Below are 22802 nucleotides of genomic sequence, written 5' to 3' on the forward strand. Positions count from 1 at the left end.
TGACAAAATTGCTTTTATCTATTTCATTTTATTTTTTTGAGACAGGGTCTCACTCTGTTACCCAGACTGGAGTGCAGTGGCACGGTTATGGCTCACTGCAGCCTCAACTTTCTGGGCTCAAGCAATCCTCCCACCTCAGCCTCCTGAATAGCTGGGACTACAGGAGTGCTCCACCACACCTGGCTAGTTTTTTTTAGAGATGGGGTCTCACTTTGTTGCCTAGGCTGGTCTCAAACTTCTGGGCTCAAGTGATCCTCTCACCTCAGCCTCCCAAAGTGCTGGGATTACAGGTGTGAGCCACTGTGCCTGGCCATAAAATTGCTTTTAGTGTGTGTTAGGGGTGAAAACCCAACAGGAATGGATTCAAGAGAGTAAAGGTGGCTGGGCGCAGTGGCTCACACCTGTAATCTCAGCACTTTGGGAGGCTGAGGTGGGTGGATCACCTGAGGTCAGGAGTTCAAGACCAGCCTGGCCAACATGGTGAAACCCTATCTCTACTAAAAAAATACAAAAATTAGCCAGGTGTGGTGGCATGTGCCTGTAGTCCCAGCTACCCAGGAGGATTATGAGCCTGGGAGGTCAAGGCTGCTGGGAGCCATGGTTGCCCCACTGCACTCTAGCCTGGGCACAGAGTCAGACCCTGTCTCAATAAATAAATACACACATAAGAAAGAAGCAAGGCCCTGGCATCCTCAGCTATACATGGTCCTTGGAAAATTCTTTCACATCCAACCTTCCTTTCCATTCCCATTTTTCCCTTTCCAATGCAAACCCTTACGACTCCATGCTGGCCTGGTACAGACCCTCCTTGATAAGACAGTCCTAGTCCTACACTTGGAGAAATTTAAGTTCTCTACAAATTGATAGGTCCCCAATGTGTCCATGGATAAATGCTGGGATCCTTTTCAAACAGCCTCTCTGAGGTTTGTTGACCTAGCACGACAATTTCCATCTTCCTGTCTCCTGCTAAGAATCATGAAGTCTTCTTTTCCATTTCCTATCATGAGGCCTGTCTTCTCCTGCTGACTACAAGATACAGTCATGTGTCACTTAATGACGGGGATATGTTCTGAGAAAAGTGTTGTTAGGTGATTTCATCACTGTGCGAACATCATAGAGTCCTTATACAAACCTAAGATGGTATAGCCTACTACACACCTAGGGTTTAAGGTATGACCTGTTGCTTCTAGGTTACAAACCTGTACAGAACATTACTGTACCGAATACAATGGGAAGTATTTGTGTATCTAAACCTAGAAAAGGTAATGCATTGTGCTATGACCTTATGATGGCTATGAATGTCACTAGGCAATAGGACTTTTTCAGCTCCATTATAATCTTATGGGACCATTGTCATATATGTCGTCTGTAGTTGACCAAAATGTTATGATGTGGTATATGACTGTACTTCACACTGTGAAGAAGGCACTCAAGTAGAAAAGAAAGTCTGTCATTTTGTTATGTTAGGGAACTGGATTGTGATTGGCCAACTACTGGCGGGTGAGCCCTCCTCTTTTCCTACAATTCATATAAAATGACAAAGTCTTATTTAAATTGTGGGTCAGTGCATTGGCTTGATTGGCAGGGTCCAGATCAGTAAGGATGTGGAGAAGCGGGCTGCTTGTGGTAGGGGCCCTTTATGCCGTATTTTTGCATTCTTCTCCTTGCCCCGCTCTGCTTTTCAGCTTGGTCCCTAAGCTGTTTCTTTCTTTTTCTTTTTTCTTTTTGAGACAGAGTCTTGCTCCATCGCCCAGGCTGGACTGCAGTGGTGCAATCTCGGCTCACTGCAACCTCTGCCTCCCGGGTTCAAGCAATTCTCCTGTCTCAGCCTCCCGAGTAGCTGGAACTACAGGCACACGCCACCATGCCCGGCTAATTTTTGTATTTTTAGTAGAGGTGGGGTTTCACCTTGTTGGTCAGGCTGGTCTGGAACTCCTGACCTCAGGTAATCTGCCTGCCTCGGCCTCCCAAAGTGCTGGGATTACAAGCATAAGCCACCGTGCCCGGTCGCTGTTTCCTTTTGCCTTTTTTTTTTTTTTTGAGATGGAGTCTCACTCAGTTTTCCAGACTGAAGTGCAGTGGCACAATCTCAGCTCACTGCAACCTCTGCCTCCCAGGTTCAAGCGATTCTCGTGCCTCAGCCTCCTAAGTAGCTCAGATTACAGGCATACATCTCCATGCCTGGATAATTTTTGTATTTTCACAAAATACAAAAAGTAGAGATTAACAAAATGCAAAAAGTAGGGGTTTTACCATGTTGGCCAGGCTGGTCTTGAACTCCTAACTTCCAGTAATACGCCCAGCTCAGCCTCCCAAAGTGCTGGGATTATAGGTGTGAGCCGCCACACAGGGCCTCCCTAAGGTGTTTATTTTCAGAAAGGCTGTGCTGTTTCAGAAGGGATTATGAACTGACCCTGAAGGCTGGTCTAAGGAGCCCCTGCCTTTCTTACAAATCTAAGTCACACTGGCTGTCTTGTTTTTGGTCCTGAGGCTAAATTGACTTTTTATCCGTCCCTCTCAGTCCAAAGGCCAGGAAAGAGAGACACCTGCCCCCACCCCACTCAGTTCATGTTAAACATTATAGTCCCTGGTCATGGAGCTGGTATGCTGGGGATGACTTGAAATTACACTCTCTCCTTGATGATCTTTGAAATCAAGATGTCATGATTTTGATCTAATGGAAAAAAACTGGAAACATCCATTCTGACTAGCTGGGATCACGGTATCTGTGGGTGGATGAGGCTTAAAAAGAGAGACAAAGGCTGGACGCTGTGGCTCATGCCTGTAATCTTAGCACTTTGGGAGGCAAAGGTGGGCGAATCACTTGAGATCAGGAGTTCAAGACCACCCTGGCCAACATGGTGAAATACTGTGTCTACTAAAAATATAAAAATTAGCTGGGCATGGTGGCTCAACCCTGTAATCCCAGCTACTTGAGAGACTGAGGCACGAGAATTGCTTGAACCTGGGAGGCAGAGGTTGCACTGAGCCAAGGTCGCACCACTGCTTTCAAGCCTCGGCAACAAACGGAAGAGACAGTCTAAAAAAACAAAAACAAAACAAAACAAAAAAACCCAAAACCTTTCATTGCCACCTTCACAGACATCCAGAAGTCACTGGAAAAAGGAATCTACCAATGAATCTCAGCATCTCCTCATTTTGCTCCTAGACCTAAAACCACCTTTGTATTGGGTGACCACCAGCCTCTAGATTTCTCTCCTCTGGGGGTACCAAGAATTCACAATCTGTCTTTAACACGCTTTTATTTCCCATTGTACCTTCCCCATCTTTACTGAGCTAATGCTTCACCTCACTCCTATCTATATGCCTGTTGGCTTTAATTCTTTCCCATCTGTCCAAATCTAATTTATTCTTTAGGGCTTGGCTTAAACCCTATCTCCTCTGTGTGAGAGAATTTAATCGTCATATGTCTATACGGAAAGCCAGGCACTGTGCAGAGATTTAGGGATTCAGAGATGCACCATGAATAAGGACAGAACCTGCCATCAGGGAGCTGACAGTCTAGTAAGAGAAACAGATTGGAAAGAATGACAGGGTACTATGGTAAGGACAGTGGGACTGTGTAAACTCCAGCGACTCAGAAGACAGAGTTGTCAGTTATGTGTGTAGCACTGGAAAGGTTTCCTGTGGGAGATGACATGTGAGCCAGGGTCTGAGGCTGAGAAAGGGGCTTCTTCAGGAACTCCCCCTGCTTTGAATTCCCATAGCACTCATTAAGCCCAGACCCTCCATGGACTCCCACTTTCACTGCCTTTGCTTGCAAGTTTATTTACATTCTGTCTCCAGCTAAACCAATTTGGAGATCTTGCCCCTGTGTTCCCCATGGTCTGAGCACAGGGCCTGATACCTAATAGAGGTTCATACATATTTGTTAAATGAATAGAATAAGTGAATCCCACAGACAGGTTTTTCTGTCCTCACATATTTTATCCAGAGCTTCCCTGAGCAAGTCAGGGGGCTAGATTCCTTCCTAAGGCTTCAGGAAGAATGGCCAAGTCAGTGGAATATGCCCCACTTCATGGCCTTTGCTCTTTTACTCCCTGGCTCCCCAGTGTCTCTTTCTGCCTCCAAATGTGACCCTGCAAGGCCTCTTTTTTTTTTAAAAAAACTCCAGGCTCCAAAATCTCTCCCTCAATAAACTGTCCTTTCGACTAGGCTATGGTATATAATGGAATACCATGCAGCTGTGGGGATGGCTGAGAATGAGACCTCAATGTATACACCTTTTTTTTTTTTGAGACAGGGTCTCATTCTGTTGTCCAGGCTGGAGTGCAGTAGAACGATCAAGGCTCACTAAAGCCTCAACTTCCCCAGGCTCAAGCGATCCTCCCACCTCAGCCTCCCAAGTAGCTGGGATCACAGGTACATGCTACCACGCCCAGTTATTTTTTCGTATTTTTAGTAGAGATGGGGTTTTGGTCATGTTGCCCAGGCTGGTCTTGAACTCGTGAGCTCAAGCGATCCTTCCTCCTTGATCTCCTGAAGTGCTGAGATTACAGACATGAGCCTCCGCACTCGGTGGATGATTCTGGAATCAAATACCGGTGGATTCCCAATATTTGATTCTGGAACTATGTGGATGTTTACCTGTTTAAAAACTGTAAACAAACAAACAACCAAGCTAAACCTCACATTGCAGATGATGAAAATAATTCACCCAAGACGGAATAACTGATAGTAATTGGATTTTCACTTTGAGCTTCAATAAATTATTTGTTGAATGAACATGTGAATATTCCCCCACTGCACCTCTGGACCCCCACTTTAGTCCCTTGCTCTCTCCTCCTCCCTGGAGAAGAAGCCTTCTATACCTAGGGAGAGCCAGAGGCTAGACACTGGAGAGATAAGGGCACAGGCCAACCACAGCCCTCTGTACCGAACCTGGTCTGTCTCCTGGATATCCCATCAAGTACAGGCTTTTTGGTTAAAGTCCTTGCACTTTGATGATTTCTATTTCCAGTTTCCCTTGGGGGAAGAGATGGAGCTGGTATTAATATTTTACAGTTGGGAAAATGATCTGGATATTTCATGTCTTCACGGTCAGTTGACCTTGAAATTGAAGGAACCCAGGTTTTGGGGTTTCTTTTTGAGATGGAGTCTCGCTCTGTCACCCAGGCTGGAGTGCAGTGGTGCAATCTCAGCTCACTGCAACCTCTGCCTCCTGGGTTCAAGCGATTCTCCTGCCTTAGCCTCCTGAGTAGCTGGGATTACAGGCACCTGCCATCACGCCAGCTAATTTTTGTATTTTTAGTAGAGACAGGTTCACCATGTTGGTCAGGCTGGTCTTGAACTCCTGACCTCAGGTGATCCACCCACCTCGGCCTCCCAAAGTGCTGGGATTACAAGTGTGAGCCACTGTGCCTGGCCAAAACCCAGGTTTTATAGGAGATTCCCAAACCATATCTCCCCCCAGACCTCTTTCCTGGGCCCAGACCCTCCTGTCTACCTACCAGATAATTCCACTGGATGTCTCTTGGCACCTCAACAAGCCAAAAATGGCCTCATCATCTATTGAAACTTGGCTCTCCTCCCAATTTCCCAGTCCCACTGAAGAGCACCACCATACATGTAGTTACCCAAACAGAAACCCGGGTTTCATCCTAAATTATTCATTCTCCCTTCATCATCCTCCAATTTATTACCCTCATGCCTACCCCTCAGCCCAAATCACTCAGACCTAAACAACTCCTAAATCCTCCAGCTTTGCAGGCACTGCCCTAATCAAGGCTTTCAGCATTTTAATATTTTATTTTATTTTTGAGATGGAGTCTTGCTCCATCATCCAGGCTGGACTGCAGTGGCGCGATCTTGGCTCACTGCAACCTCCGCCTTCCGAGTTCAAGCGATGCTTCTGTCTCACCCTCCCAAGTAGCTGGGATTACAGGCTCCCGCCACCACGCCTGGCTAATTTTTGTATTTTTAGTAGAGATGGGGTTTCGCCATGTTGGCGGGCTGGTTTTGAACTCCTGACCTCAGGTGATCCGCCTGCCTTGGCCTCCCAAAGTGCTGGGATTACAGACGTGAGCCACCAAACCTAGCCGCTTTCAGCATTTTAAAACTGATTATAAATCTCCAGCCTGGATCACATGCCAACCTGGATGCAGGCAAAGCCATCATTTTAAAAATCAAAGCTCATTATGTCATTTTCCTGCTTAAAGCCCTTCGGTGGCTTCTAATTATCGTTAAGATAAACGTCCAAACTCCTCACTGGGGATTACAGGGCCCTACAGAATCTGATTAGTTATTTTTTTTTTTCTCCCTCTTATAAAGCCATCTGGATTTGGTACTTTTTGTTGTAAGTAGATTTCTAATTACTGATTCAGTTTATTATAGTCTGTTTAGATTTTGTTGCCTTGTGTTTTTTTTGGTAAATTATATTTTCTAGGAAACAATCAATTTCAAATTTATTGGTATAAAGTTCATAGTATTATTATTATTATTATTATTATCATTTTTGAGATGGAGTCTCACTCTGTCTCCAGGCTGGAGTGCAGTGGCACAATCTTGGCTCACTGCAACCTCTGCCTCCCGGGTTCAAGCAGTTCTCCTGCCTCAGCCTCCTGAGTAGCTGGGATTACAGGCGCCCGCCACCACACCTGGCTAATTTTTAGTACAGACGGGGTTTCACCATGTTGGCCGGGATGGTCTCGATCTCTTGACCTTGTGATCTGCCCACCTCGGCCTCCCAAAGTGCTGAGATTACAGGCGTGAGCCACCGAGCCCGGCCACTTTTTTAAATAAACAAGACCAAGCCACTTCCTCTGCAAGCCTGCCTTGAACTCCCAAGTCTGCATTAGATGGCCTTTGAGACAGAGTCTTGCTCTGTCACCCTGGCTGGTGTGCAGTGGTGTAATCTTGGCTCACTGCAGCCTCAACCTCCTTGGCTCAAGCAATCTTCCTGCCTTAGCTCCTGAGTAGCTGAGACTACAGGCATGTGCCACCATGCCTGGCTAATTTTTGTTTGTTTGTTTGTTTAGAGACAGGGGTCTCACTGTGTTGCCCAGGCTGGTCTTGAACTCCTAACCTCAGGTGATCTGCCCGCCTTGGCCTCCCAAAGTGCTGGGGTTACAGGTGTGAGCCACTGCACCTGGCTCCTGCTCTTCTAAGTGTTCTTGTAGCAGCCTGTACTTAACTTTATGGCTTATTTTCTGTTTTCCTCACTAGAATGCAAACTCCTTGAAAACCTTGCTTAGTGCTTGGGTCCGTGGTAGACGATCAGTAGAGTTGTAGAATGAAGAGAGTGAATTATACCTTCTTAATTCCTAGGAAGAATTCCCATTCTTAGGACACAGAAAACAAACAATACCTCATGGGCATAAATAGCTCTTTTCCTCTGCGCAATTACATTCAGATCCCTAGTGTCACGCTTTTTTTTTTTTTTTTTTTTTTTTGAGATTGCTCTGTCGCCAGGCTGGAGTGCAGTGGCATGATCTCGGTTCACTGCAACCTCTACCTCCCGGGTTCAAGCAATTCTCCTGACTCAGCCTCCCGAGTAGCTGGGATTGCAGGCATGTGCCACCATGCCTGGCAAATTTTTGTTGTATTTTTAGTAGAGTTTAGTAGAGTCTGTGCTAATCTGTGCTAGCCAGGATGGTCCCGATCTCCTGACCTCGTGATTTGCCCACCTTGGCCTCCCAATAGCGTCACTCTTTATGGTTATGATCCGTCTCTGGCCATTCATTCCACTCCACTCCCTGGGAAGGCCTATTCTCTGGAGTAGGGCTGGGTCTACTAGGCTGGACTGGCGCAGCCTCCCCTTCCCTGGCTCTGGGCCAATGAGTCCTTGCACTGAGCCTTCTTGCCAGCAGGTGGCACTTGAAGCCTGAAAGCTAAACCAGACCCTGTCTCCTCCTCCTTCCTGTTCTGTTTCTTGAGAGGGCACATAACCCTGCTTGGGCCCTGCTAAGGCTTGCAGTCGGATGCCCTCGCCGCGGGGCCTGACTCCTGGCTCCCAAGCTGCCGTGCCTGCTGCCTTGCCTGGATGCAGTGATTGCCTGGACCTCTCCTTTGCCTTAGAGTCCAACAGGGTTATAGAGCATATGCTCTAGCCAGAACTAAAACTAGGCGGGGCACTTAAAGATTGTGTATACACATTCTTTGTTTTTGAGACAGGGTCTCACTCTGTCACCCAGGCTGGAGTGCAGTGGTGTGATTTCGGCTCACTGCAACTTCCGCCTCCAGGCTCAAGTGATCCTCCCACCTCAGCCGCTGGGACTACAGGTGTGTGCCACCACACTTGGCTAATTTTTATAATTTTTTGTAGAGATGGGGTTTCGCTGTGTCGCCTCGAACTCCTGGGCTCAAACTCCTGGGCTCAAGCGATCCTCCCACCTCGGCCTCCTATAGTGCTGGGATTACAGATGTGAGCCACCATGCTGGATGAGCTGAGTCTTGGAGGAGGGGAGGCTTATTCTATCTAGGTTAGAAGCAACAATCTGAATAACAAGCGAAGCAGAAATCAACCCTGTGTGTTCCCATATGCTCCCCAGCTCATCAAAAACTCTGCCTACTAAAATCGTCTCCGGCTGCTCACATGTCACCTTGCCCGAGGACTTTTTCCTTGGGGGAACTTGGTCTCTTCTGGGTGACTTAGCCTCTTCTGGGTGACTTAGCTTGTACCTCTCACCTGCACATTTAACCTATTGTGCCAAAGTGCGGCTGTCACATCTTCTTGAGGACTTGGACCACCCTCTGCTTCCTCAGGCACTCCTAGGAGCTGGTGGAGTTCGTTTGGAATTCCACGTACCTGTGATAGGTACCCTTGACCCTGGGTTTCAAGATGTTGCATGTGAGATCCTGACCCTCTCCTGCCATGCTCCAGCTTTCAGCTTTAGAGAACCCAGGCCAATCAGCAGATCTCTTGTAGGGAAATGAATGTCCCACAAAGGCCGTGAATGAGACTCCTCTTTCAGGCCGGAGAAAGGAGGGTCAAAGGAAAGAGTGATTTTAGGATTCTGGGACAAATTTAAGAAAAGTTCACATTTTGCTTATGCCCCAGGCCTGGAGCGATGAGAAGAGCAAAGCCTTTGCTTTGATACCAGGGACACCCCAAGAGGGAAAAGGTGGCAGTTAGATAAGGTAGGAGAGTGGCCAACCCCTTTGAGAGATAATCTAATATCCCAGAAAGGATGTTAAAAGTGAGGTTGTGGCCTGGTGTGGTGGCTCACGCCTGTAATCCCAGCACTTTGGGAGGCCGAGGTGGGCAGAACACTTGAGGTCAGGAGTTTTGAGACCAGCTTCGCCAACATGGTGAAACCCCACCTCTCCTAAAAATACAAAAGTTAGCCGGGTGTGGTGGTGCATACCTGTAATCCTAGCTACTCAGGAGGCCGAGGCAGGAGAATCACATGAATTTAGGAGGCGGAGGTTGCAGTGAGTGAGTCAAGATCGTGCCTCGGTAACAGAGTGAGCAAGACTCTGTCTCAAAAAAAAAGAAAAAAAAAAAAAAAGGAGATTCTTAAACTGCTCTGTAAATGCTGGGGTTAGTACCTTCCCAGTGGAGCCACAGGTGCAGAGCCAGGCCTCTGTTCTTCTCTGGCTTACAAGTACTCCCTACTAATACGTTCAGAGCTGCCGCCTCACAGGAAGGGCCGAGTTTTTGGTATGGTGGTTCTATGATGTTGGCCATGCCAAGGAGACATGCCAGGAAGCATTACCTGGAGGTTCTGGGGGCTGCAGGCATTCTGGAGGAGAGCTGAAGCAGAGGCTTTGGGACTTGGAAGAAACCTCAAGGCTCCTTTAGCCCATCCCTAGCTGTCATTTTATAGATGAGGAAACAGGTGGGAAATGACTTGCTCAAGACCACACTGAGTTAGTGGCAAAATTAGATCCACCATACAACACTGGTTGTTATGGTTCTTCTTTTTTTTTTTTTTTTTTTGGAGACACAGTCTTGCTCTGTCACCGGGCTGGAGTGCAATGGCGCGATCTTGGCTCACTGCAACCTCCACCTCCCAGTTCCAAGTGATTCTCCTGCCTCAGCCTCCTGAGTAGCTGGGATTACAGGCACATGCCACCATGCCCGGCTTTTTAGTAGAGACAGGGTTTCACCATGTTGATCGGGCTGGTCTTAAACTCCTGACCTCGTGATCTGCCAGCCTCAGCCTCCCCAAGTGCTGGGATTACAGGTGTGAGCCACTGTGCCCAGCCGGTTGTTATGGTTCTTAAAACTTAGGTCCTCATGGTGAAATGCGTAGGGCAACGTGGCAAAACTCTGTCTCTACAAAAAATACAAAAATTAGCCAGGCGTGGTGGTGTGCACCTATAGTCCCAGCTACTCAGGAGGCCGAGGTGGGAGGATGGCTTGAGCCTGGGAGGCAGTGGTTGCAGTGAGCCAGGATTGCACCACTGCATTCCAGCCTGGGTTGCAGAGAGACCCTGTCTCAAAACAAAAGCAAAAACAAAAAACCCCACACAACTTAGGTCCACCATGCTAGATGATTCCTCACATACTCCCTATCTTAGTTCTTTACTGTGGGGCATGAATAAGCAAGGACGGTGTACCTTGGCCCAGAATGAAATGCTAACCAAACTGTGTGGGGACAATGCCACCACTAACCTCCAAAAGCTCACTTTTTGTCTGTGGCTAAAGTTGCTCTTCATCAGAAAGAACCAGACTCTGATAGAAAGAAAACAGGTCTGCTTCCAGCAAGATCTCAAACCCAGTGGGGACATAAAATGAAAAGGGCCTAGAGGACCCTAAAATAAAGGAGACAGGGAACTTTGGGGGATGTTTATTGCAAATGGTTATAATTAAAGTGATATTTTACAATTGTTTAAGACAGAGGGCAAACAGGCTCTGAGCCAGGCCTCAGCTTTAGAGGCCCATCCTGGAGGGGAAACGGCACTGGCAGGGAACATGAGCTCAATCACTATTGCTCACTAAGCACAGGGTCACACTGGAGTCATCTTAGGGAGGCTGCGAGGAAGAAAAGGGAGTGCACAGAGCCATGAAGCAACTACTTTAAATTCTGAATCTTGCTGTGTTCCCACTGAGCACACTGCCTTCCTAGAGCAGGCCTCGGAGCCATCCCAGGGACTAACACAGATCCTTCCTGGGGCGCAGGCTTCTCACACTAGCGTAGGGTGCCTAGGTCATCCTCACCATTATTTATCATCACAGACTTCTTTCTGCCTGCTAGATATCTTCCCTACTTGTGGCTTTAAAATACCAGCAGGAGGGAAGTCACGGAATGTTCTTGTTAATATAAATCCATAGCAAAAACCATTTGAGAACTGGATGCTTCCCAGGGTTGGCAGGTGTGTGGATGGTTCCCAGCATTCTTTATCCACAGGATGCTTGAATGGGTAGTGCTGTTGAGGCTGACAAATGTCTGAGCTTTTCAAACTTGTTCATGTTTTTGAGAACCTATGGGGATACTCATTGGGCAGAATCAGAGCCCAGCAGAACACGGGGACGGGGAAGGGTAAAGACGGGAAACCGACAGAGTCCTGAGGTCATCCCGGGAGGAAGGGAGACTACTTCCAGAAGCAGCAGCACAAAGGGCTCTGCCGAGACTCTGCGGAGGGGGTCTGGGGTACTGGGGGTGGAGAGGTCCCCTCTTGCAGTGTGGGGTTACTGTTTGGGTAAAGCGAAGTCCCAGGCAGTTTCCTGTGCACATTTCCACATGGCCTGCATGAGGCGAGTGAAACCCATGTCGTTGGGCTTTTCCAAGCCTCTCATCAGCCGTTGCTTCATGATGGAAACAAATTCGTTATTGCTCAGCTTGCCATTGCCTAGAGGAAGAGGCAAAAACAACAGGGATAAGTGTTGGCCTTGGAACAATGCCACTGAGAAAATTCCATTGTCCACACAAAGTGGATTCCAAAGCCCAGACATTCTCAACAGCCAAACTCAATTCTCTTATCTTAGAGTTCATTAGTTTATTCCTTCCTCGATATTTCCGACTGCAACTCAGTGACAGTTCAGTGTAGTGTGACAAAAGTTGAATGAAAATACAGTATATGCCAGGTCTTGTGCCAAGTGTTTAGAACAAGGAGATAAATGAGCTTTGTGCTTTGTCCCTTGAAATACTCCCAGGTTGTAGGAGAGACAGATTATTATACCACAGTGTGGGGTAAACAGAGGATGCTATGGGGGCACAGAGGAAGAATCTCCCACCCTGGCTGAGGGTAATGCAAGTACAGATGGTAAAGGCTTCCTGGAAGTGACTCCTGAGTGGAATATCACAGGATTAGCAGCAATTGGCCAAGTTAAGGGGAGATGGGGGAGGCATTCCAGGGCGGAGAAGTAGCATAAGCATGGGTACAGGCAGGATACAGCGTGGCTGCCACGGAACTGCAAGTAGGCAGTTAGGTATTGCTGGACACTAAAGAAGCAGGTGTATGGGAAGTAAACTAAGGAGGAAGGCAGGGAGCTGAGTGTGGTGGCTTGTGCTTGATTTCCTAGCTACTTTGGAGGCTGAGGCAGGAGGATCTCTTGAGGTCAAGAGTTTAAGACCAGCCCAGACAACATAGCGAGACCCAGTCTCTAAAAATTTTTTTCAAATTAACTGGGCATGGTGGTGGACACCTGTAGTCCCAGCTACTTGGGAGGCTAAGGCAGGAAGATCGCTTGATTAACACTCGGTGATTGCAGCAGTCACCAGGAGCTCAAGGCTGCAGTGTGCTATGATGATTACTGCACTCCAGCCTGGGTGACACAGTGAGACCATGTCTCTTGGAAAAAAAAAAAAAAAAAGATGTGGGCAGGAGACAGGTCCCCCAGGGTCTGTATTGCTTCTAAAGGGCTGGCACTTTCTCTTCCAGGCAATGGAAAATCAGAAAAAAAAACTGGAAGCAGGGGAGTAAGAAGTAGGCAGATTTCCATTTTGGACAGATTTTTCTGGCTGGCTGTGTGAGGATGGACTGGAAGGCGGCACACCTGGAATATGGGGGTCAGTTAGGAGACTGCTGCAATAGTCTCTCTGCTGTAATGGAGAGATGGTGAGGGGGTTTCGTGGTGAAAACCAAAATCAGACTTTGGCTTTGGATCGAGCCCATTTTCTCATGGTTTCCCAATCCACCCTCTACAGTGTCAGAAGGCTGGAAGAAACTTTGGAGAGCATCTGTTTTTTTTTTGTTGTTGTTGTTTGTTTGTTTGTTTTGAGACGGAGTCTTGCTCTGTTGCCCAGGCTGGAGTGCAGTGGCGCGATCTCAGCTCACTGCAACCTCCGCCTCCCAGGTTCAAGCGGTTCTCCTGCCTCAGCCTCCCGAGTAGCTGCGACTAGAGGCACGTGCCACCATGCCCGGCTAATTTTTGTATATATATATATATATTTTTTTTTTGAGATGGAGTCTCGCTCTGTCACTCAGGCTGGAGTGCAGTGGTGTGATATCAGATCACTGCAAGTACCGCCTCCCAGGTTCATGCCATTCTCCTGCCTCAGCCTCCCAAGTAGTTGGGACCACAGGCGCCCGCCATCATGCCCGGCTAATTTTTTTTGTATTTTTAGTAGAGACGAGTTTCACCGTGTTAGCCAGGATGGTCTCAATCTCCTGACCTCGTGATCCGCCCGCCTTGGCCTCCCAAAGTGCTGGGATTACAGATGTGAGACACTGCGCCTGGCTGAGAGCATCTGTTTTAATTAGAAACCACCCAAGCCAGGCAGAACAGTAACCACTGTAATAGCAGAAGTATAGTCACCCTTTGCAAGACACCCAGGGCCCTGTTGATTAAAAGAATGACACCCATTACCGGTGGTGATAAGATAGCAGGAAACCCACAAACCTACCTCTACTCATGATTGGTCTGGGAAGAGTGTAGAAAGAAAGAATAAATGGTTTACTTCTGTAGAGTACCAAAAACCTAAACTGGCTCATGTTTTCTGGCTGAAGAGAGTATGGGCATCCTCAGAGACAGGAAACCCCCACAGCAAGACAAAACCCAAAACCAAACCCAACAAACAAAACCCAAAACCAAAACAAAAAAACCCTTGGCTTATTTATATAAAGTACAAAGGTAAAACTGTGTTACCAGAAGTCAGAAAAGTGGTGACTCTTGGGGAAGGAAGTGACTGGAGGTACCAAGTGGGGCTCTGTAGTCCTGGTAACGTGATGTTTCTAAATAATGCTGGTTATACAAGTGTGTTCAGCTTTTTAAAAATTTACCAAGCTGTACACTTAAGATATTTGTACTTTAGGCTGGGCACAGTATGTCACACTTGTAATCACAGCACTTTGGGAGGCTGAGGCAGGCAGATTGCTTAAGGCCAGGAGTTCAAGACCAGCCTGGCCAACATGGTAAAACCCTGTCCTTACTAAAAATACAAAAAATTAGCTGGGCATGATGGTGGGCACCTGTAATCCCAGCTACTCGGGAGGCTGAGGCAGGAGAATCGCTTGAACCCAGGAGGCGGAGATTGCAGTGAGCCGAGATCATGCCATTGCACTCCAGCCTGGGCAATAAGAGCTTGACCCCAGGAGGCAGAGGGTGCAGTGAACCAAGATCGTGCTGTTGCTGTTGCACTCCAGCGTGGGCAACAAGAGTGAGCCTCAATGAAGTCACTTCATTCAAACTAGTATGGGCTTACCTTCTGCTTCCGTAAGGACAGAGATGACCACATGACCATTATGAGTGGATTTTGTTACTATGGACCAGGTCTATAACTCTATGTTATTGGCATGCATGTGTGATTTGTGAGTTCAATTCTAAAATCTGTGATGAAGAAGTCTATTTGAAAATCGAATTCTCCATCCCCTGGCACTTTATTTTGTTTGTTCATTTTTTTTTTTTTTTTTTGAGATGAGGTCTTGCTCTGTTGCCCAAGCTGGAGTGCAGCGCTAGGATCATACCTCACTACAGTCTCAAACTCCTGGGCTCAAGTGATCCTCACACCTCAGCTTTCCAGTAGCTAGAACTACATGCCCACACTACCACACCTTGGCTAAACTTGTTTTTTGTAGAGATGGGATCTTGCTATGTTGCCTAAGCTGGTCTTGAACTCCTGGCCTCAAGCGATCTTCCCATCTCAGCCTCCCAAGTTGCTGGGATTATGGTTGTGAGCCACTGTACAGGCTTTCCTTTGGCATTTTGACCTAAGATCTTGCAGTGGTAAAAATAACAACGGCTTTTTATTAAGTATATTTTTTTCTTTCTAGATTAAGAAAATAAATCTGAGATGTTAAATAATTTTCCAAAGGTGATTTAAGTAGATATTGACAGAGCCTTTTTCTTTTTTTTTTGCATGTGTATTATTATTTTTTTTTAATTAATTTTTTTTTTTGCACACAAAAACAATAAACATTTTCTAAAAATACATACAAACAAAAAGATGCGTATCAAACATATTAGGAAGGTTGCACATCGGAAGACGGGGAATAGAAATGGGGAGTGGGAATCAAAATAAATGAGAGAGGGACTTTATATGGATCAGTGATAATAACTCAATCCTCTATTTGACGAAGAAGGAGAAGGAAGAGGAAGAAAAAGAAAGTGGGATAAAGGATCAGAAAGGGAGGAAAATAGAAAAAATTAGAGTATGACTCCAGGATAGACCTGTTTTGTTGTCACTGAGTTGGTTGGTTGGTTTGTCTGTTGTATTTTTCATATGTTTCGCCATGTTGGCCAGGCTGGTCTCGAACTCCCAGCCTGAAGTGATCAACCCGCCTGGGCCCGCCAGAGTGCCGGGACCACAGGCATGAGTCACCACGTCCAGCCCCCACATTGCTTCTGGCCTCTGTGGTAGACCTCCCAGACAGGGTGGTCGGGCAGAGGCGCTCCCCACATCCCAGACGGGGCGGCCGGGCAGAGGCGCTCCTCACTTCCCAGACGGGGCGGCCGGGCAGAGACGCTCCCCACCTCTTCCCAGATGGGGCGGCCGGGCAGAGGCGCTCCTCACTTCTTCCCAGACGGGGCGGCCGGGCAGAGGCGCTCCTCACTTCTTCCCAGACGGGGCGGCCGGGCAGAGGCGCTCCTCACTTCTTCCCAGACGGGGCGGCCGGGCAGAGGCGCTCCTCACTTCCCAGACGATGGGTGGCCGGGCAGAGGCGCTCCTCACTTCCCAGACGATGGGTGGCCGGGCAGAGGCGCTCCTCACTTCCCAGACGATGGGTGGCCGGGCAGAGGCGCTCCTCACTTCCCAGACGATGGGTGGCCGGGCAGAGGCGCTCCTCACTTCCCAGACGATGGGTGGCCGGGCAGAGGCGCTCCTCACTTCCCAGACGATGGGTGGCCGGGCAGAGGCGCTCCTCACTTCTTCCCGGACGCGGCGGCCGGGCAGAGGCGCTCCCCACTTCTTCCCAGACGGGGCGGCCAGGCAGAGTCGCTCCTCACCTCCCAGACGGGGTGGCCGGGCAGAGGCGCTCCTCACTTCTTCCCAAACAGGGCGGCCAGGCAGAGGCGCTCCTCACTTCCCAGACAATGGGTGGCCGGGCAGAGGCGCTCCTCACCTCCCAGACGATGGGTGGCCGGGCAGAGGCGCTCCTCACCTCCCAGACGATGGGTGGCCGGGCAGAGGCGCTCCTCACCTCCCAGACGATGGGTGGCCGGGCAGAGGCGCTCCTCACCTCCCAGACGGGGCGGCGGCCGGGAAGGGGCTGCAATCCCAGCACCCTGGTAGGCCAAGGCAGGCGGCTGGGAGGCGGAGGCTGCCGCGAGCCAAGAGACCACGCCACCGCACTCCAGCCCAGGCCACACGGAGCACCGAGTGAGCGAGACTCCGCCTGCAGTCCCAGCAGTTGGGGAGGCTGAGGCAGGCAGAGCACTCGGGGTCAGGAGCCGCAGAGCAGCGTGGCCAACATGGCGAAACCGCGCCTGCAGCCAAAGGAGGAAAAGCAGGCTGGCGAGCGCTGGCAGTCGCAGGCAGTCCGCGGTGCGGGGCAGCAGCGAGGCGAGTAGATTACATGCAGCCTGGGCCACAGAGGGAAAAGAGAAAAAGAAAGAAAGGAAGGAAGGAAGGAAGGAAGGAAGAAACCTACAACCCTTGTTCCCACCCGGTTTTGAACCGAGGACCTTTACGCGTGTTAGGCGAACTTGATAACCACTACACTACGGAAACCGCCAACAGAGCCTTTTTCTAAAAAGCTAGAAAATCAAACATCATTTCCCAGGACTTCTAGGGAAAAGAGGGAACTTGAGAAGCTAGTTGCATTTATTCCCATATTTACTTCACAGACAAACTCTTGGATATTGGCTTCAAAAATTATAAAAATAATACAAATAAATGTTTTTTTGGAAAAAATTTAAACCACCTAGAAGTGATTGGAGTGAAAAGAAAAATCTGGAGAAAGTTAATATGTGTCTACAGCAGTGCTGTGTGTTAGAACTCTCTGCGATGTGGGAAATGTTTTATATTTGTGCTATTCAATACAGTAGCCACTAGCTAGTTTAAATTTAAATGTAGCTAATAGCCACATGTGCCTTGATTGTATCAGACTGTGGACAGGGCAGCTCTAGAGAATAAACCCGCCCCTAACTGAGAGTGAGGCCATCTCTTTAACCTAGCCCTAGGGCTTCCTTTGAGTTCAACCTTGGTTTTGTGGGTATAGGCTGGAGATTTATTTTATTTATTTAATTGTATTTTTTGAGACAGGGTCTCACTCTGTCACTCAGGCTGGAGTGCAGTGGTGCGATCATGACTCACTGCAGCCTTGACTTCCCAGCTTCAAGCGATCCTCTCACTTCAGCCTCCTGAGTAGCTGGGACTACAGGCACACATGTGCTACCATGCCTGGCTAATTTTTAAATTTTTTTGTAGCGATGAGGTCTTACTATATTGCCCAGGCTGATCTCAAACTCCTGGGCTCAAACAGTCTTCCTGCCTTAGCCTCCTAAGGTGCTGGGATTACAGGTATGAGCTACCACGCCAGGCCAAGGCTAGAGATTTAAATAACTCAAGTTCAACTTAATAACATAAATAATTCAAGTTAATGAACACCTATTATGTGAGAAGTACTATCCAAGGTCCTATGGGGAGTAGGAAGGTGAAAAGGACTTGCAACTACCCTTAAAAAGCTCAGGGAACCAAGTTAAGGAATAAAAAAGCCCAGAAGTGATTCTTATGCTGGGACTAAAAGGGAAGGTCCATAGGCTGGAGCTTTTGAGCAGGCTCGTGAATTCCATTAGCCCAGCTTTCTGGAGGATGATGAACAACAAATACTGGCTGTAGGGTAAGAGAGGGTGGTAATATAGTAAATAAAACAGAGGGGGCAGTACAGTTTTAGTTCAAATCCTGCTTTTGCCATCTACTATTATCTTTTTTTTTTTTTTTTTTGAGATAGAGTCTCGCTCTGTCGCCCAGGCTGGAGTGTTGTGGCATGATCTCTGCTCCCTGCTGCCTCCCGGGTTCAAGTGATTCTCTTGCCTCAGCCTCTTGAGTAGCTGGGATTTCAGGCACGCACCACTGTGCGTGGCTAATTTTTGTATTTTTAATAGAGATGAAGTTTCACCATGTTGGCCAGGCTGGTCTTGAACTCCTGACCTCAGGTAATCTGCCTGCCTCAACCTCCCAAATACTATTATCTTTGTGACCTTAGGAAATTTACTTAACCTCTCTGAGTCTCAGCTTTCTCATCAGTAAAAAGTGGTCAATAACAATACCTAGGTCAGAAGATTAAATGAGCAGATTAACTTTCTGGCGCATAGTAAGCATTGAAAAAGTGTAAGCATCCATTGTTATTGTCGTTATTAGTATATCAGCTACCATACCTAAAAAGTAATGCCAAGGTCAAACCAGAACCAGATCTCTTGAATGGGCTAAATGACAGAGCAGAGTGGCCACAGACACAACAGACCACTGTGTGGAGCTGGAATGCTATGGAGATGGAATGTGACTGGCTGGAATGTGCCCTGGGTGGTGGAGAGATCAGTACTGTCTTCTTTCTAAAGACACTCAGATACTTGAGTGCTCCGTATCTGCTAAGTAGCAAGTTGAGTCTGACATTTTTGTTTCCATTTTTACGATGCTTATGGTCATAAATTAATTTAGGCCTATAGGCATATTGGAATTATAAGAAGAAGAAATGGAAAACAGAAGCCAGGGCCAGGGGTTCGATTTCTCAGTATCATCATGCCAAGGGCTGAGCTGCTGATGTGGGAAAGGTGGGTAGCTCGAAGAGGATGGGCTGGTTCACCGATGCTGTCTGCAAGGCTCCTTATACACAGGGCCTCTAAGGGCAGCCAGGCTGTTTCCCCTCCCGGCTCCAGAGGGCCCCACTCACCATCACAGTCAAAGAGCGCAAACACCACATCACACACGTGGTCTGAGAGCTCCACTTTAGCCACTGTCCTGGCCACCTGCTGCATGGTCACTGAAAAAAGAAAGAGGTGCATTAGCACAGCAGAGGGACTTTCATTTTGCTTTCTCTGATTCAGGGGATAAAACGACTCAGTCATAATACAAGTTTTCAACTGCATTTAAGTCACATTTAAGAAAATGGTAAGTTAGGCTGGCCACAGTGGCTCACGCCTGTAATTCCAGCACTTTGGGAGGCCGAGGAGGGTGGATCACCTGAGGCCAGGACTTCAAGACCAGCCTGGCCAAGATGGGGAAACCCTGTCTCTACTAAAAATACAAAAAATTAGCCGGGCATGGTAGCAGGTGCCTGTAATCCCAGCTACTCGGGAGGCTGAGGCAGAGAATTGCTTGAACCCGAGAGGCGGAGGTTGCAGTGAGCTGAGATCACGCCACTGCTCTCCAGCCTGGGAGAGTGAGACTCTGTTTCAAAAAAAAAAAAAAGAAAATGATAATTGAGTTTTTATTCATAACCTCCCTCCTTTTCACATCAAGTCCTGTTCTTTTCTACTGCTGCTACACTTTAGGAGGTATATGTAGTTAATTAAGAATGCCTAGGCTGGCCAGGCGTGGTGGCTCACACCCGTAATCCCAGCACTTTGGGAGGCGGAGGCAGGCGGATCACCTGAGGTCAGGAGTTCGAGACCAGTCTGGCCAACATGGTGAAACTCCGTCTCTACCAAAAATACAAAAAATTACCTGGGTATGGTGGCAGGTGCCTGTAATCCCAGCTACTCAGGAGGCCGAGGCAGGAGAATCACCACCTGAACATGGGAGGCAGAGGATGCAGTGAGCTGAGATTGTGCCATTGCACTCCAGCCTGAGCAACAAGAGCAAGACTCCGTCTCAAAAAAAAAAAAAAAAAAAAAAAAAGAATGCCTACTGCAGGCATTGTAGCTCACGCCTATAATCCCAGCACTTTGGGAGGCCGATGGGGGCAGATTGCTTGAGCTCAGGAGTTCGAGACGAGCCTGGGCAACATGGCGAAACCCTGTCTCTGCAAAAAATTAGCCCAGCATGGTGGTGCACACCAGCTACTTGGGAGGCTGAGGTGAGAGGATAGCTTGAGCCCAGGAGGCAGAGGTTTCAGTGAGCTGAGATGGCGCCACTGTACTCCAGCCTGTGTAACAGAGTGACACACTGTCTCAAAAAATAAAAAGTGCCTGATATTCAATTTATAGACAGAAAGTAGATTAGAGGTTATCTTGGGCTGAGGGGAATGGGGAGTTAGTGCTTTACGTATACAGAATTTCTGTCTGGGGTGATGGAAAAATTTTGAAAATAGTGGTGATGGTTGTACAACATTGTGAATGTAATTAATGTAATTCCACTGACTTGTATATTTAAAAATGGTTATAATGGCACATTTTATGCCATATATATTTTTATATATTATATATATATTTATAGAAATATATAAATCGGTGGTGGGAATAAGGAGGCTTGTCTGTGATGTGAGTACGCTAAGGCTTCACGCCTCAGTGGCTGAATGACAGCTAAGTGCCTGCACAGTGAGCCCTCCTTGCCCAGCTCTGTCCCTGCTCCCTACTGGTTTTGCACCAGACTTCTTCCAACTGAGCCCATTGGGATATGCACTGGCCCTTGTCTTAATAGTTCAGGATGCATATCTTTTTTTTTTTTGAGACAGAGTCTTACTCTGTCCACCAGACTGGAGTGCAGTGGTGCAATCTTGGCTCACTGCAACCGCTGCCTTCTGGGTTCAAACGATTCTCCTGCTTCAGCCTCCTGAGTAGCTGGGACTACTGGTGCCCGCCACCACGCCTGGCTAATTTTTATATTTTTAGTAGAGACAGGTTTCACCATGTTGGCCAGGGTGGTCTCGAACTCCTGACCTCAGGTGATCTGCCCACCTTGGCCTCTCAAAGTGCTGGGATTACAGGCGTGAGCCACCACACTCAGTGTGCCCGGCCAATAGTTCAGGATGCATATCTTTTTTAAAAAATATATATATTTTTAGACCTTAGCAAAAAATCACTTTTCTCTTGCTGTTTTCTCTTTCCCTGACATTTACTGTCAAACACTAGCAATTATGTTAGAATTGGGTTCTCATGAAAGACAAGACAGGAAGGACTAGGCAATTTCCACTGCCTTCTCTCTCATTTATCCTCAGACCTGGTCTAGCTACACTTATAAATCATGTTATTGCTTCTGGACACATTCTTAAGTGAGGTAAAATATGAGGGACAGAAAAGGATTAATTTCCATTTATGCTAGTAATGAAGAGCTCTCTATAATCATCACATTAGATTCATCCAGAAGCCAAGTGAACTTAAACTAGAACCACTGTGCCTTGTTTATTGCATTCCTATAATTTCAGTTCCTATTATCGGCCCATCTTGTCATTTTTTTTGCATTTGATCTTTCACTTTGCCTCTATCACCTCTATATATTCACCTGATATGGTTTAGATGTGTGCCCCCACCCAAATCTCATGTCAAATTGTAATTCCCAGGCCAGGCGTGGTGGCTCACACCTGTAATCCCAGCACGTTGGGAGGCCGAGGCAGGTGGATCACCTGAGATCAGGAGTTCGAGACCAGCCTGGCCAACATGGTGAAACCCTGTCTCTACTAAAATAAATACAAAAATTAGCTGGGCGTGGTAGTGCGCACCTATAGTCCAAGCTACTCAGGAGGCTGATACATGAGAATCGCTTGAACCTGGGAGGTGGAGGTTGCAGTGAGCCAAGATTGTGCCACTGCACTCCAGCCTCGGTTACAGAGCGAGACTCCGTCTCATAAAAACAAAACAAAAACAAAAACAAAACCCCAAAAAACCTGAAAAACCAAAAACAAATGGTAATCCCCAGTGTTGGAGGAGGGGCCTGGTAGGAGGTTACTGGATCATGGGGGCAGATTTCCCCCTTGCTGTTCTCATGATAATGAGCAAGTTCTCATGAGATCTGATTGTTTAAGTGTGTGGCACCTCCCACCTCTCTTTCTTCCTCCTGCTCTGGCCATGTGAGACGTGCCTCCTTGCTCTTCGCCTTCCACCAGGATTATAAGTTTCCTGAGGCCTCCTCAGCCATGCTTCCTTTACAGCCTGTGGAACTGTGAGCCAATTAAGCCTCTTTTCTTTATAAATTACCCAGTCTCAGGTAGTTCTTTATAGCAATGCAAGAATTAATTAATACATCACCACAGTGCCCCCAATGTCAGCAGATGCAAACACCGGAGCAATGCAGAGGAGCAAGGTAATGCGGTAGAAAACAACACTTGGAGTAACCGGACCTGGGCTCCAGTTCTGGCCCCACCACCGACATGCTGTGTGACCCGGATGGAGTCACTTGATCTCTTTAGATTTAATTTTCTCACGTTCAAGTGGAGGGATGCCACCAGACAACTGCTGAGGTGGCTTACTAGCACAAAGAAGGGTTTATTGGTGTCATCTAGAATCTGAGGGTGAGGATGGGGTGGAAATATACCATCTTTTCTCCCAGGATCTGAGTTACGGTGAAGAAGAAATTAACATTCCTTGGTACTAAAAGACTGAAGTATAAGATATTGTGGTGGATATTCATGAGACATGT

The 22802-nt window shown here is 47.6% G+C and overlaps 1 protein-coding gene across 1 annotated transcript; it reads right to left on the minus strand.

Annotated features, from left to right (window-relative positions):
- Nucleotides 1-10749: 10749 nt before the first annotated feature.
- On the minus strand, nt 10750-19379 carry LOC129480635 (calcium uptake protein 1, mitochondrial-like). Its single transcript, XM_055274634.2, has 2 exons — nt 19180-19379; nt 10750-11757 (listed from the first exon to the last, which is right to left on the minus strand). The coding sequence occupies exons 1-2, from the start codon at nt 19373-19375 to the stop codon at nt 11597-11599; spliced, it is 357 nt and encodes a 118-aa protein (XP_055130609.2). The 5' UTR covers nt 19376-19379; the 3' UTR covers nt 10750-11596.
- Between the last annotated feature and the right edge of the window lie 3423 nt (nt 19380-22802).

The sequence above is a fragment of the Symphalangus syndactylus genome, chromosome 4, assembly GCF_028878055.3.
Source record: "Symphalangus syndactylus isolate Jambi chromosome 4, NHGRI_mSymSyn1-v2.1_pri, whole genome shotgun sequence".
In the NCBI taxonomy this organism is placed as follows: Eukaryota; Metazoa; Chordata; class Mammalia; order Primates; family Hylobatidae; genus Symphalangus; species Symphalangus syndactylus.